The sequence below is a fragment of the Gadus chalcogrammus genome, unplaced genomic scaffold (assembly GCF_026213295.1).
Source record: "Gadus chalcogrammus isolate NIFS_2021 unplaced genomic scaffold, NIFS_Gcha_1.0 GACHA025, whole genome shotgun sequence".
Taxonomy (NCBI): Eukaryota; Metazoa; Chordata; class Actinopteri; order Gadiformes; family Gadidae; genus Gadus; species Gadus chalcogrammus.
Window position 1 is genome coordinate 34,798 of NW_026613460.1, and position 16,041 is coordinate 50,838.

Sequence of the window (16,041 nt, forward strand, 5' to 3'; positions counted from 1 at the left end):
AGGTGGATGTCAGTCTGTGGTTGACCTCAACACGCACAACCCCTGTTTGTTTAGTGGGCTACGAGTCCGACTATTATTCAATATGAGCTGATGGTGAGCCATGGGGTGTTTTGATGGAATAAGGACTCCTGCTTGTGCACGTGCATGTGCGAGCCTGCATGTGTGTCTACGCGCGTACGTTTGTGTGTGAGTGTGTGTGCTTAAAGTGAAGGTGCATGGATGGATCGCCGTGATTGGATCCGAGCGGGTCCGTAAGGTCATTAGGTCGCGGCCCCAGGAGAGCCGCCGTGGGGGGGCGTACGGTAGGCGGGTCCTACCGGGACACCGGGCAGGAGGTCCGGCCGGGAGGAGGCTGTTGATGTCCGCGGCGCGGTGGTTAGCAGCCTGATTCCATCAAGCGCTGCATCAGCAGCGAGGAGCGACCCTTGGCCCCCCGCCTATTTATAAACGGCTCAGCGCATCAGTCAGAGGTATATCCACCACTGGAGCAGCAGAGCTGTAAATGATGCTAATATTCCTGCGTTTGTCGTTTGGGAGAAGGCGGAACGTCTTGGTATCTGCAGTCAGAGCGCCTATATGGCGTTTAGCTGGAGGGAGAATAGTTATTCGTTGGATTCTTTCTGAAGCAGCCTGCTGCTCCTCCACAAACTAACGGCTAAGTAGTGCAAATAAAACCCGATGAACTAAATACGACACACAAGTAAATACTTTAAAACGTTTTTTTATTCATTGAATTCATTTTCATTTTCACATAACACACACAAAAAAAGAATCACCAACAGATATTCAAAATAGAAAAAAAAAAAACACTCCCAGTCAGGTGGTGAGAGAATATGAAATACATCCGGAGAAATAGTTGGGATTCATCGCGAAAAATACCCCCCCCCCAAAAAAAAAGCACATTGCACAGACACCCCTCCACATTTCATCATTTAGTATGCGAGTTGAAAAAATGACTGTGAGAGCGGTCCAAAATAACAACGCGCCAAAGAAAGCCACGGCGCATTCAAAACAGGCGTCTCGCTGAGCACCTCAGGCGCTGGGCTGAGGGGCCTACACGTAGAACACAGAGTTGAAGCGCTTCTTCAGAGCCGGGTCCTTCACGTTCGTCTGGCCGTACGGACACTACAGGAGGGAGATCAATATTTAAAGGTCAGATTAAAGGGGTGGTTCCAGGGGTTCAAACGTGGAAGGAGGAACACACGCTTTATCTCAATTTAAAGTGCTAATGTTATATCACACAAACATTCGCTTCGAAGCTGTTCATACTTTTGGTAAGTTTTTATGTGTTGTAATTTTCATTACGTTGTTGCAGTAGAAAGTGTGAGATTCAGTGCAAACATAAATGCTGTAATTCGGAGTAACCCCCAAAACTGCATGGGGTGGCAGTACACACTAATAACTCTTAGACTTGTTTAAAATGCGTTTCCGAACAACAATTTAGGGCAGCACAGGTTAGACTCCGTTGGCCAAACAAACAGCCCTCATTTTGGAAAAAACACAAATGCGCTTTCTGCTGTTTTAATTTCAGCAGAAACATAGAATTAGGTGTGCCATAACCTTTTCATTGTATCAAATATGGTAAATGTAAAAAGGGACGTGGTATAGGACAGAAAGGACAAAGTTAAGCCACACACACACACACACACACACACACACACATCACACACACACACACACACACACACACACACACACACACACACACACACACACACACACACACACACACACACACACACGCACACACAGTTTTAATTTCAGCAGAACAATTGAATCAAGCGAGCCTCCACCTTTCCGCTGCATCATTGATGTTAATTCTAAAAAGGGGCCGCGACTTAAGTCTGAGAGAACAGCTCCGAACCGGCAACCACGACACAGAAAGGACCAGACGCAGCCACACACACGACAGCAGACGCCTCCGAGAGAACGTGTGCGGAGCCAGGAGCCCCGGCGGAATGAAAGGAGAGCGCAAAACACCACCCACGTGTCTGCACGCGCTCCCACAGCACGTCCCTCTCCGGAGGTGAGCGTGCTCGGTGAAGACCTTGTACCCGGTGGAGGGGTCGCGGTACAGCTGCTGCTCCGCCTGAACACAATGGAGACCCCGATTCAGCACCTCCACACACACACACACACACACACACATAAACAATGCACAAGCACATACTCGCGCTCACCCAAAACAGATTGCCGGGGGTCAGGGAGAAGGTATAAATGGGTGACCTCTTTACTGGGAAACAGATGTAGGAACCAGCAGAGATCTTAGGGAGCCAATAAATTATTTTCATGGAGTCATTATTTTCATTAAGCCCAGATCCTTTTAGTGATCGTCTTGTACCTACGAGTGATTAACGCCTTTGGAACAGGTAAGATGTATGTTCTCGCTGTGTGTGTGTGTGTGTGTGTGTGTGTGTGTGCGCCTGTAACACCCCCACGGCCACCACCTTAAGAAAAACAAACCCACCGACCAGAAGATCTTACCAGGCAAATAATAAGCATTGCCATGCTATTGGAAGCGTTCATTTTGCACAGATTCACACAAACACTTTATGCAAGCAAAAAGCCCCGAACTCCTCAACCATTCCTTTGGAAGTTAGAAAACGTCATCTCCCAGTCTGTTTCAAACTAGAAGCCCACTAGTTGGTGAGCTCTGACAGGCCACAAAGGGAGAACGGCCCCGGGCATTCTGGTGACATGGCCTGTCATTTCAGATGCCATCGCAGGGCTGCATAGTGAGAGTGGCATCTCTAAGGCCGACCCTTGTGTTGTGCTTTTCCCACCCAGGCATTACTGCGCACTGCAGGTCACGGCCAAGTTGCTACAACTTTATCCAGCAGCCCCGAATACAATATTTAATACAGATAGAGCCGCAGGCGTGCTGAATGACACTATGAAAGAGCCACAACAACCGCTTCAGCAGAGGAGCTCCGGGAAGTCAGTAGGTGAAGTTGAATGCTGGTGTTGGCGAACTTGTACACTAGAAAACATTGATCAGGGAATAGTAAAGCGGGCAGATGGACTCTTTATAGTTTGGTAGCATAACGTTGTAGATGTTTCTATAAAACGACTACTGGTGGTTGATGTGTTAACATGTAGGCTATAGGTTGGGACACATATTGCATTCATCTTACCTCACATGCCTCTCTATGCGCTTTGTGAATGGCATATTCTTCATCTGTGAGCGTTTTGGCGACACTACCTGCAGCTTCATTCTTCATTTCGCCTTTCGTGTTTGTATCACGCAGAGTTTGTCTTGACATCGTTAAAAACCTTTTAAGATCATTTCGGCTACGGGTCAGACTGATAACCAAAATCCTGCCCTGGCAGCTTTTACACAACACGTTAAAGGGACTCATCTCCTATGCGTCAAGATGTGCCAAAGCTCACGTCTTTTTGGAGTGGCTTCTTACGCGCAAAGCGCCCGCCATAGTTTAAAAAGATCGACTGGGAGGAAGGAAAAGAGGGGGAAAAGGGAACGACATTGAACAACAACAGTCACGTAGACTGTGTTATAACGCTGTCTTAAGGCATGGGAAGACTGCATCAACACAGCCTGTTGTGTGTGTTCGTGACCACTTCCTCCGTGCTGGTCGCCAGACATGTGACCGACTGGAGAACCGGACCACTCATCCACGCAGCGCCTCTTCTGGTCAGACCCAGAAACTGCACTACTGGGTTATTACATGATAGATCATCGAGGATGATGTACATTATTGCTTTAAAATTATACATTTTCTTATTATATGTTTATATTATATACATATTAGATATAACCTTATAACAAAAGATAACACACATCACATTGGTAATCATAATACACTGTGAAACCTCCACCATCCACCAACACTTAAACTTGATATCACTTGTTTATTCTATTGTATAAAATATACTTTACAACATGCATGTACATAACATGTTCACAACATGCGCCCTGACGGGTTTAAAGAATGGACCTGCATCCACCCAACACCGATTGAGCAGTGATTCAGTGTGAGGTTTGTAATGACACCACAGGGTTAATGAGGGGACGTTGAAGATGGTTCTCAAGGTTATCTGCTGCTGAAGGCCACCTCTCTGACAATGTGCAGAGTCGGAGCTCAGGCTAATGAAGGCTGACAAGTGTCTTAGCCTGACATCATGGGGTCATTTCACCCTCAAACCGATTCTACAATCATAGTCAACATACACTTAAGAAGGTGGATATCTGTCTGTCTGTCTGTCTGTCTGTCTGTCTGTCTGTCTGTCTGTCTGTCTGTCTGTCTGTCTGTCTGTCTGTCTGTCTGTCTGTCTGTCTGTCTGTCTGTCTCTCTCTCTCTCTCTCTCTCTCTCTCTCTCTCTCTCTCTCTCTCTCTCTCTCTCTCTCTCTCTCTCTCTCTCTCTCTCTCTCTCTCTCTCTCTCTCTAGCTGTCTGTCTGTCTGTCTATCTATTTATCTGTCTATATATCTATCTGTATTTATCTGTATTCATCTGTCTCTAACTATGTTATCTCTTGTATGATAAGGGGCAGCAGGTGTAGCCTTGCATACGGGTGTCTGAAACAGCATGTCGCAGTCTTCTTCTGCTGCGTAATTAACTTCATATCAGGCTGGTGAGCTGGCTGTGATCCAGACAGGCTCTCCGGAGACGAGCGCATGGTTACAATCACCACGGGACAACCCCACACCTCGTGAAACCAATCCATGTATTAATGTGTATTGAGCTGTACGTATAGCGACTGTATTAATATGCCAATACTGTATATAGCCTAATTCAGAAAAAAAACTGTAGAACGCCTCGGTATACAAATTTCGAATCGAGATTAAGTTTAATCTACACCTTAAAAGCATAGTGTGTTGCGAAAAAACGGGTGACGTCACGGTGTAAGGTGCGCGTCCGACGAGCTGACGTCACTAATCTCTGACAGCACTTCCTGGAGTGGGGTTTGTTGTGGGAAACACCGACGCCGTGTTGGCCGACACGGGCTTCCTCAACGCCACGGCAGCAGCAGCAGCAGCAGCAGCAGCAGCAGCACGCCAAAGGCACCCAGAGATTCACCCTTGAGTGATGTCGCCGTTTTCCAACGGTACCACATAGACGCCACCGATCACGGAGGAGCGGAACGCGAGGATAGATCCGTCCCCGGGAAGCCCAGAGAGCTGCAGACAGCCTGTGCTGTCGCAATGTTGTGAGCCATGGACAGCAGAATAAAGTAAGGCACGACTTTTTTGTGCGTTTTAACCTAGATCGGAGGTGCCTGACGCGGTCAGAGGTGGTGTCGTGACCCGGTGGAAGGTCCGAGATGCGGAGGAATGTGTGGTGTAATTTGATCCATCCTCACCGGGTGGAGTAAGTAAGCAGGCAGGCCAGCTGGCCGCATTTAGGTCAGCCTGCTGGGCTGTCTCGCGTTAGCTGACCACACGTTAACACGTCCTGCTGGTCCACCGCGGAGAGCGAACACGTTGCCTTTGGCACCGAGTCTCCTCTCCCTTCTCGATAGTCATGTGATCATTGATTGTTCACCCTCTGACAATGCTAACGCCTGACCCAATGTGCAATACCGACTGTGTGGCCCAACAATTACACTCCGAGTGGCATCATGTATCGGTCAATGTGATACATTGATTCACGTCCAACTATGTGCATTCCCAGCTGTTTCAATTATTGTCCCTCTGTGTGATAACCCTCTTAACGCTGTGTTCTGTTCTTCTGTTTCAGAGAGAACCCTGAACGAACCTTTGATTTAGTTCTACAGGTGGCCTGCCCCAAATCTGCAAATGAAGGTAGGTGTCCTTATTTACTCTTTTTTTTATCTTTGCGTTTGAATGTTACAATAATGTCTGCGTATTAACGTACGTTTTCAAATAGCATTGTCATGTTAATCCGTCGGTTTTTGAGATGCATGGCTTAACTATGTTATGTGGGTTAGTTATCATGCGTTCCAGACACTGATTGACGTAGAGCATCAATAACTATTGTTTTAGACCTAACAGAGGTACTTTAGGCCACATCTCCCGGGCCAGAGAGCCTACACTTCATCACATGTTGGTCTGAGTCAGGGCAGAGCACACTGAGGGCCCTCATTATGTCTGTTGTTTGTCCTGCGTTCTCCGGCTAACCCGTGCAGAAACCTGACAACAGGCCCAGGCAGTGCTCTGTGTAACGTAGAATACAAGGGGATGGTTTTAGGCTATTCTTCCCTACTGGCCGGTCTCCTCGCTGACCAGTCGCTGACTGCACCCCCCCCCCCCAAACCCCTCTTATGCAATTATTGTTTGTTCTACGTCCTGGCACTTAATGTACACACTTATTGTATGTTGTACGTCCTGGCACTTAATGTATGCACTTATTCTATGTTGTACATCATTGCACTTAAAAATAGTACAGCATCTTACCCTAGCTATCTTTTGGTTGTATACGGGGAATGGGTTAACCTAGCGATTGTTAGTGCTTGGCACTCCTTACTGTACCGACAGCGATTATATTGTTTTCTTCACTCTCTTCTGACAAATGTATTTATTGTAAGTCGCTTTGGATAAAATCGTCTGCTAAACGCCCTGAATGTTAATGTAGCCGAGACATTACAACAGCATATCCGTCTTTTACCAGCATGGGAACATAAACACAGTTAAGTACAGGTGAGTCTCCAGGGACTCGCCGCAGTAAAGCACCACGTTGGAGCAGTGTTTCACCCCTGGCTCCCAGGGCTGGTCTGAGGTTCGAGGGCCTTTCAGTGGAGGGCTTACTGGCTCAGCTGCTGAGTGGAAGTCGACTGAGGGAAAGTTCTCCTTGGAAGTAGTTTGAGATGAGACTCGAGATAAGGTTTAAGAGCGTGTGATCCGGGGTCCGCCTCGCATCCGGACCTGTGATCTTTTGGGCGTCGCTCCTTGGCGGGCTAAACCCACACGCCCATGTCAAACAGAGCAGCCTTCATTGGATAGAACATGCCCCATACTGCCAAATACTAAATCCTGATTGAATAGAACGGGCCCCATACTGCCGCCTACTAAATCCTGATTGGATATAACAGGCCCCATACTGCCACATACTTAATCCTCGTTGGATACCTTTCCGGTTTGGCAAGTGGTTGTGATTTCTAGAATGTCACTTGATTTGGGCCTGTGTGTTTTTATGGTTCATGGTTTTGATAGATTGATAACTGTACTATCAATATTGTGTTTTTTATGTCTAACATTGACTTTGGCAATAGTTTGTTGAATGACCTGCTACCAATCATGCTGAAACAGTCCTGCAAGGACTTCGGTTATACATTTGAACTTGATAAACGGTTTCTGAATTTCGAGATGCAGGAATGCTCAAGCATGAATACTGCCTTTCTCAGACATGGAGTCCTCACTTTGTCTCACTTCTGCAAAGTGGTGTTTGGAACAGTGTTCATTGCAGAGCTACTGCACACGGTAATCGGACAATGGATTTGATTCAGGGCTCTGAAGCCTCCACAATCAACTCCAACCAGAGATGCATCTCTCTCTGGCCAAGATGAGGGCATCCAACCAAAGAATAGAAGTATACATTCAGGAGTATTCTTCCCACTGCTCTGCAGACGCAAGAAAACAACAGTGTAGAGTAATGCAACCGACACTGGCTATATTTAAGTCGCCATGGCAACACATTTTACAGCGTTAAAGGCATTAAGAGAAGTGGGACAAGGTTTGAGCTTGCTCAAATTTCTCATATCTCCATAAAAGGCAGGAGATGCAAGTTCTATACCTCTTGGTAATTGTTGTTTGGTTCCTGTTATGGTGTAGTTTTCAACCGACTATCGTTCTGTGTCGATTTTCTTTAATGTTGAACAGTTTCTGGTTAGAGTTTTTACGGGACCCATACTAGTCTGACTTCAAACCACATCCTCTCTGTGTGATATGAAACCTAGCACTTACATGCCCGGTGTGTTATCAGGAAGTTTCACGCCTTAAGATGCTTAAAATCTACTCCTCTGCTAATCGGACAATCTATTGACACAGATTGTGACTAATAAGTGGGTACAATTCACACAAACACTTGCGCTATGGAATAGTGAGTGCAATGCACTTGAATTTTTGGCGTACTCTTTGTCACAAACCAGAACAAAGTTGTTTAATTTGTGTTGCTTGCTCACTGTTGTGCTATAGTTTTATGAGCAAGCACAATCCACGTTCTTAAAGTGTTGTCAGTCAGTTGAATGACACTACAAGGTATAGACTTGCCTTCAGTACTTTAGGATGCATGTGTTGAGCAACAAGGAAGCTACTTTTGCGTGGCGGCAGCAATGATGAGGATGCAGGTTTATTTTCTTGCTTTGTCTTGACACTGGTGGTTTCTCCACCCCCACTCAAATCCTGCGTGTAAAGAAAAGACTGGCGATCAGTGGCTCATGTACATGCGAACGGGGGGTGTCTCGGTCATATGGAAACTGCCAGCAGGAATAGGCTCTTTCCTGTCCCAGCCACAAACAATTAGCTAATGCATTAATTTCCTCACAGTGGTGCAATCACTCTTATGAAAACGTAAGTCAATATTCTAGGGAATCGACAAACTATATAATGCTTTCACGTTTCCTTTTTTCTAAGGTTGTATGAGCTAATGCTAAGAGCAAGCTGCATTTAGTTATTCATCCAATGCTACATATTTTGTAGCATTAAGGCTAGAAAATGTACTAATCTACTACTACTCATTCACTTAATGGGCCTTCTTAAGTTAGCTGCATACTAAGCTACACCACAGGGTCTGGTATAACCCCCAAAGCATTTGTGTGTCTTTGTCTTTCTACCTTCTGTAAGCTGTCAGAACAAAGTTCAAGTCTGACTTACAGGCCTTCAGAACCAGACAATATCCTCGCTAATTGTAGTTCAGCGAGGACTGTAATTTTACAGATGCAATTTAATTTGAATACTTTGCCTTTCGTGTAGTTCCTGGAAGGTTGAGTTGATAACTTGTCGGGTGGATTTGTTAAATGTTTCCCATGGTTAAGACAAAGATTCTGTGTAATGTGTGGTTGCATTCACTGGTCAATTCGCTGGCCAATTCATCAGTTAACTGCCCACTAAATCCTCGACTCCCCCCATTAATCCCGAATCACCTCACCACCAAAACACAACAACAGCAAAAACCAAAAGTGTGAATGCAAAGTAAGACCTGCGACCGAAATAGCGACGTTTGCCTCCCAGGAATTTAAATATAGCCGTACGGGAGAGATGAGAAACACTGGCACCTCGCCTTCCAACCGGGGCCAATGGGGACCCGGTCTCTGTGTTCATCCCCAGCGCGCCTTGGCTCAGTGGGCCTGACGCACGGTGGATGCTCAGGCGTCGAGAGAGAGCTGCCTGGAAGCGTGACTGGCATGCTAGCGCCTAGCCGCGGCGGCTACATAGAGCCATATTGATGTGCTTCCAAGAGGCTGCCAAAGCTAGCAGATGACGGCCCAGGCTGCCAAGGCAGGAGGTGGGGGACAGATGCTACCTGGCCCCCCACTCCCGCTCCCTCCGGCCAGACTGCGCCCGCTAACGCGACCACAAAGTAGGAAAGATCAGCAGCAGCATCATCAATTGTACGACTGATTTCCCGCTGCTATTGCGGGGAATGATTTGCTGTTAAAGTATTTGTCAATGATGGGATCCTGACTTTGATCTTCCGCTTGTGCCATTGGAGGCACAGTTCTATATACCATTGAGCGTATGTCATGTTTTTTGTGGGACTATTGGCATGTTTATTGTTTCCGTTAATGCCCGCTGACGAGCCTTCACTAGTGTGGGAATGGATGGCTGAGGGGTTGATTAGGAGGACTGTTGCCGCGCGTGGATCGGCCATGGCGCCCTCGGTACAGAAATGTGCAGAATGGAAACAAGAGAGCGAAACTCCGGAGCACACGTCTCCTGCCTTTCGCGTTCACGGAGCCCTTTAACTTCCCCTGCACCAATTACAAAAAGCAACTCTTGTTCTGTTTCCCGGGGAGCGTTCTGGCAGAGACCTGGAGGTCTCGGTGTCACCCCCCCCCGCTAGCTAGCTAGCTAGTTATCAATCCCTCTCCTCTTGCTGCTGCAGCCGCCTCCAGCACCTCTGTGATACTCCAATTTCACAGATTCCACCGCCATTCTTTTTTTTAAAAATTTTTTTTTCGGATTGCCGCCTTTTTTCCACTCGCACCCTTTGCCGAGCAAAACGACCGCGTAGTACAACTCTTAGCCGCGGCTGAACGCTGGCATTCAGCTAAAATGTCAGAACGGCGCCCTGACCTCTCGTGTTGCCCGGTCCTGCGTTCTGATTGGCTGCCGGCGACGCGGCGAGGTCATGACGGACTCGTAGTCAAGCGGGGGAGCCTTTGGGAGACCAGCAGATGCCATGGCAGCCAGGAGAGTGTTGATTGGTCATTAGAGAGGCCAGCGTCCTCTGTTCACACCCCGGGGAGAGTCTCAGGGTCTCACTTCTCGCTCTCTCTCTCTCTCCCCACCCTTCCTCGCTGTCTCGCCCGTTCGACTTATCTAAATTGGCTCTCTCACAAAGACCACAACACTTCCTTACCGTTTTTTTTTTTCTTCTGCTTCTCGGTTTCTGTAAAACTGAATAGAGGAAGTCTCCCAACCTCCCAGCCTCTGGCTGCTGAAGACCACAGTGTCAGTGAACTTTCAGATGTCCCTTCCTGCTTTAAGGGCACGGTGGATGTTTACAGTATGATGTTTGACCAGCAGGTCAACCTATAGCGGCCGTCGCTTCGCGTCTACTCTTCAGGTTATCGGGTTAATGTCTTATCCGGAGAGCTGGCGGTTATCTCTGTGTACCACGGTTTTCTTTTGTCAATATTTTAAACTGCAGGGTAGACTGTAGTATTTGCCTTTTTGAAGAGCTTTTTGAGCGTTCATTATCTGCATAACATCTAGCAGCGCACACTTGTTTCAATTATTGACCTCCATTACTCCAAACCACACTTGAAAGGATTCGATCAAGCAAAATCTCAGCCCAAAGTTTCTCATTCAGACTAATGATATTATATTCCATAGATATTCTTTCTTCTTCGGCGGAACATGGTGAGCCAAAACGTGCTTGGGAAATGAATGCCGCTGGAGTTGATTCATGGGTCAACCACAAGCCTTAATGAGAAAAATGTGTTGTTCACCTCCATATTTGTTATATATTTATTTATTATTTATATTTGTTTGTGTGGTTATGATTTAAATGAGGCCAGAGATAACTTCCAGCCTGGGGTCTTTCAAAAACGATTCGAATAACATCATCATAATAGTGGAACAAAAAATCTCAGAACCAAATTGAATGTGAACCTCTTAGGCAGAGATGAGCTAGGCCAAGCAAAGAGCTGGTGTGACACAAGTTTTGTTTAACAGCGGCTGCGTTGGGGACAACAGTCCTTATGGAAAAAGAGAGAATGCAAACAAGTGCACCGGACATTGGCCCTACTTTGTCGGACACACACACACACACACACACACACACACACACACACACACACACACACACACACACACACACACACACACACACACACACACACACACACACACACACACACCACCTTATTTTCAATGCAAAACCCAAGTGCTACCCGCTACAAAACCAGGGCGGTTGGACAGACTGTAGGCAGAGACGGAAAGTGAGGGGGGGAGAGAGGGTGGGACGCGGGGGAGAGAATATGCTGATGTGTGTGTGTGTGTGTGTGTGGCATGTGATGACATACTGCGCCGGGTTGCTAGCAATGCTCTCCCTGTAGCTGACACAGCGCTGAGACTCCAGAGGCAACCCCCCTCGCCCGTGTTGCGCCAGAAGGTACATGTTTGACTATATAGTGTGTGCGTGTGTGTGTGTGTGTGTGTGTGTGTGACAGAATGCTGGGAGGGCTGCCCGGCCCAGGGGCCGTGGCAGTGACGCCACAGACAGGTTTTAGACCCCTCTGAGGGATCCGGTCAATGATTTAATGTCAAGCTTACTCAAAAAAATGTTTTTGTTAATTGTGTGTGTTTGTTGGTGTGTGTGTGTGTGTGCGTTGGAAAGTGCAGAAGAAATTAGTATTCATCCACACCCCTCACACAAACCTAAATCAGGGTGTGTGTGTGAAAGTGTTTAGGTACTGTTTGTGAGTGTGTGTGTGTTGGAAAGCGCGAAAGAAAGTGTGAGATTTCTAATATTCGTCCCTGGGCTTCTCATCGCTGTGTTGCTGCTGGCTCCTTGTCTTACGTGTTCACGCGTCGAGTGGCGGTGACGTGTTCAGAACAACCACCAGAGAGAGAGAGATAGAGAGGCCCGGGTTTCAGCTGGTGTCGACCGCCCAGTGGCTCTACCTGTTAACTGGGAGAACAAAGCAGAACACCTGAGTCATCAAGGAGCTGAGGCACTCCTCGATGGTCGCCTGCCGTTTGTAGATGAGAAGGGAATGACCGCAATGTAACAGGTCAGCACAGCAGATGGTGCACACACGCACGCACGCACACACACACACACACACACACACACACACACACACACACACACACACACACACACACACACACACACACACACACACACACACACACACACACACACACACACACACACACACACAACCCACATCTGAGGGGGAAAAGAACAATGATTGGCTGGCTCTCGTGGATGTAATGCCAATGTGGCCTAGTTTAGCTGCTCGCAAACGAACAGGATTATCTTAATTCCGGTTCATCATAGCTGTGCTGCTGGTAATCTGCCCAAGTCTGTAATCAGAGTGTTTGTGAGAAATATGTTTACAGTCATGGTGGTTAACCGCTTTATGATAACTGGGTGTTTAAATATAAGGGTGTTAAGAACAGGCTGAATATAGGTAGGCTGGATGGATGCAGCAAAGCAACACATTTTTATAATTTTGTCGCTTGCTTTATGTAATATTTATTTGCATTGCCTGAAGTGAATGCTTGGTCACATTTCAGGGGCATTTAAAACCAAGCAATGCCGTGTTACGGCAAACCATGGCTCTCCCCCTTCCTATTCGTTGTGTCTCTGCCCTGTCTGAGAGATCTCCTCTCCGTTCGGGGGCCAGGTTTGACCACAACAAAACTCGATAGGAATGTCTGGGCCAAGGCTACCCCGGTGCGCTGGTGGACAGCCGCCTGTCGGTCATCCCAGCCTCCCCGTGTTACCCCCATGTCCTCGGCCGTGCCCCGGGGCTCCACTGCACAGCCCCGTCCCCCTGACACCCTGTGTGCAAATCGGGAATATGATGCCATCTCCAAGCAAACACTGGCCCTCCTAGTCATCCATTTAGGATCTGGGCCATTTCTTCAAGTCTGCGGGGGGGTGGGGGGGGGGATGGGGGGGGGAGAAATAGGTCAAACGGTTCCTTCCTGGTTTATTTTTGAACGTCGGGGGTTGCCGTAGTATATGTCATCACGAGTCACGTGATTCCCTCCCCGGCGTCTTTTGTTATCATGCAGGCCGACGTGCGTGATTCATGCTCGCCTCTAATTGGCCCAGAGGGGCTTAGCGTGCTCAGTGAGTGTTTGACACAAGTTAACTCCCTCCCCTCTCCCCCTCCCCTCCATCCCATTCATCTCTCCGTGCCCCCCCCATTGTTTTTTACTTTGTTGTAATATTTACCTCAAGGCGTTCCACCTCGCGTAAAGAGGTAGTCTGTTAGGGCGGCTTAAAGCCGTCCTGTGTGTTTCGTTATTCACTTCTCTAAATCACCTGTTGGCCTTCTAACCCCCCCCCCCCCCCGCCCCCCTTCTCGGTGAGACGCTACGTGAGTGCGAGGAGAAGCCTCACGCGGAGAGGGGAAACGCTCACCCCGTAGTACGCGTTGTCAACGCTGACTTCTGAGAGCTGCCTGTGGTTAATGAAAGCGCCGCGGCAAACCAGACCCGACAGGCTCGCTGGAGCGTTCGGTCAGGGTGTGTGTGTGTGTGTGTGTGTGTGTGTGTGTGTGTGTGTGTGTGTGGCCCGTGAATCACTCCTCCTGCATATGCAGCGACGCAAAATCCCACCTGCGAAAGAGAATGGGCGGCAATTCCTCGGATTCAAAATAAAAGATAATGGAAAACTGGACATCAAAACTGCAGGCTTCGGTGTGCGGTCAGACTGGATGGATCTCAATGACCTGTGCTCAAGGATAAATCTGAAGTCGGCGGGGCCCGATGGTACACCTGTTGCACTGTACTCGCTCATCAATGTATGCGTGACCTTTGAACAGGAAGATGGGCAACACGAGCTGTCAATCAAAACAGTGAGAGCCACAATGCTAAGAATGAAAGTAGAAGAGAGTGCACAGCATTGGACTAGCTTAAGCCTGCAGGGCAAACTGGCACTGCTACCCTTTGCCAACCACTCTGTGTCCCACTCAATCCTCTCAAACACGACCATTGGAGAGGACGTCCTTATCTTTTGCATTAAGGCCCGCTTACAGGTATTGCCAACAAAATACAACCTGGCAATCTGGTATCCGTCACAACGCAACCCACACTGCATCCTACATCCCACCCCAGACAATAAAGAGACAATTGCTCATATCCTAAACGGCTGTAGCTTTTACAAAGGACTGTACATCGCCAGACAAGACCGTCTGGTGGACTTGGTCTCACAAGAACTCAGACAAGTACAGGACAGAACAACACACATGTATAAGCACAGCACTGTGAAATTGAACTGGTTTGATCATAATTGTACTGATAACAACATACTGTGTAACATCCCAAACACCCCAGACATTGTTTTCATTAACCAAGCCAGAAAATCAGTTACCATCTTTGAAATAGGCTGTGCGTTCGATCTGTATATGGACACTTGCTTCACATCCAAATTCATGAAATACCAGCCATTGGTAGAATGTATCACAGCTCTAGGATATAACTGCCAATTAATCATACTTGTGTTCGGTAGTCTGGGGCATGTACACAAAGTTGTGCTCCGAGGTTTGCAGATGGGTGGACTGCAAAAGGCTGATGCCAAAAGAGTTCTACAACTCTGCTCAGTCTCAGCGACCATAGGCAGCCTCCACATCTGGAAGAGACGTTGTGTTGTCTATCCCTGAATGCCATATTGTATGCAATGCAATGCTTTAACCTCAGCTCAACCATCATCATTTCATCTCTACTCCTCTGCGTGCTTAAGCATTTTGCACATTCAGTGTCTGGTTAGTTTTCAGATTGAAACCTTCTAATTAATGTTTGGATCAAAAAAAAAAACTTTGTTTTGCTTGTAGATCCAAATAAAATAATGTGTGTGTGTGTGTGTGTGTGTGTGTGTGTGTGTGTGTGTGTGTGTGTGTGTGTGTGTGTGTGTGTGTGTGTGTGTGTGTGTGTGTGTGTGTGTGTGTGTGTGTGTGTGTGTGGGGTTTCACAGTCGCTCCTGTCCTATACTGCCATCGGAGGCCACTGCTTAAAGAGTGTCACTTGGTTAATATTGAGCCTCCTAATGAAGTTGTTGGCTGAGTGGGTGTGTCTCCGGATTAAGAATGAAGGCGCGGTATCGGCTGGCCATGGCTGTGCTCATGCTGCCTATTGTCCTTCTGTTTACCTTAATAACAGGATGGCTCAGCAGTTATGATTCACCAGTACACAACGTCGAGGATACTGGTTTGATCTGCCTTGATCCCCAGGATAAATTTTGCCTTTGGTATTTGAACAGTATTCAAATAAAATAATCCATTCCCAACACCATGTCCCGTAAAATAACATTTCAGAAAAATATTCATTATTAAATTATTATTATTATTATTTGTTTTTTGAAGCAAGCAAGTTTGTCTCTGTTCTGCAGACCAACAGTCTGTACTAGATTTGAAGATTAAAATCTTTCAACATCAGATATCAGACCTATATTTTCCCCCTTCAAAGACTCTGAAACCATATGGCTATGTGGTTTATTCTTTAGTTGAATACCCGTGCAGGTTTCTGTCGTATTCTCACACACACACACACACACACACACACACACACACACACACACACACACACACACACACACACACACACACACACACACACACACACACACACACACACACACACACACACACACACACGCTCTCTAAATCAAGGTCTGTGTGAACGTGTTTGGGTACAGGCTGATGTTTCATCCTCTTAGCAGAT

At 47.3% G+C, this 16,041-nt stretch overlaps 1 protein-coding gene and 1 long non-coding RNA gene across 4 annotated transcripts; one reads left to right on the forward strand and one right to left on the reverse strand.

The window, feature by feature from the left end:
- Nucleotides 1–716: 716 nt before the first annotated feature.
- cunh1orf53 (chromosome unknown C1orf53 homolog) lies at nucleotides 717–3,614 on the reverse strand. Of its 3 annotated transcripts, XM_056584898.1 has the most exons (4): nucleotides 3,135–3,596; nucleotides 2,181–2,264; nucleotides 1,988–2,089; nucleotides 723–1,125 (listed from the first exon to the last, which is right to left on the reverse strand). In XM_056584898.1, the coding sequence occupies exons 1-4, from the start codon at nucleotides 3,357–3,359 to the stop codon at nucleotides 1,054–1,056; spliced, it is 483 nt and encodes a 160-aa protein (XP_056440873.1). In that variant the 5' UTR covers nucleotides 3,360–3,596; the 3' UTR covers nucleotides 723–1,053. The 3 variants fall into 3 exon arrangements, with proteins under 3 accessions (XP_056440875.1, XP_056440873.1, XP_056440874.1); XM_056584900.1 differs by lacking the exon at nucleotides 2,181–2,264 and having other exon boundaries at nucleotides 717–1,125; nucleotides 3,135–3,614; XM_056584899.1 differs by lacking the exon at nucleotides 2,181–2,264 and having other exon boundaries at nucleotides 1,988–2,119; nucleotides 3,135–3,595.
- A 1,159-nt stretch (nucleotides 3,615–4,773) lies between these two features.
- On the forward strand, nucleotides 4,774–15,713 carry LOC130377950 (uncharacterized). The gene is made up of 3 exons (XR_008894424.1): nucleotides 4,774–5,192; nucleotides 5,699–5,763; nucleotides 15,296–15,713. It is a non-coding gene; the product is annotated as an uncharacterized LOC130377950 (long non-coding RNA).
- Nucleotides 15,714–16,041: the final 328 nt, after the last annotated feature.

Excerpts from the sequence above, each read along its gene's own strand:
- cunh1orf53 (XM_056584898.1), bottom strand. The coding sequence starts at position 3,359 with ATGAGTCCCTTTAACGTGTTGTGTAAAAGCTGCCAGGGCAGGATTTTG. Across the intron at positions 2,265-3,134 it reads CGCATAGAGAGGCATGTGAG|ATCTCTGCTGGTTCCTACAT; the intron begins GTAAGATGAATG and ends TGGCTCCCTAAG. Across the intron at positions 1,126-1,987 it reads GTGGGAGCGCGTGCAGACAC|TGTCCGTACGGCCAGACGAA; the intron begins GTGGGTGGTGTT and ends TCCCTCCTGTAG.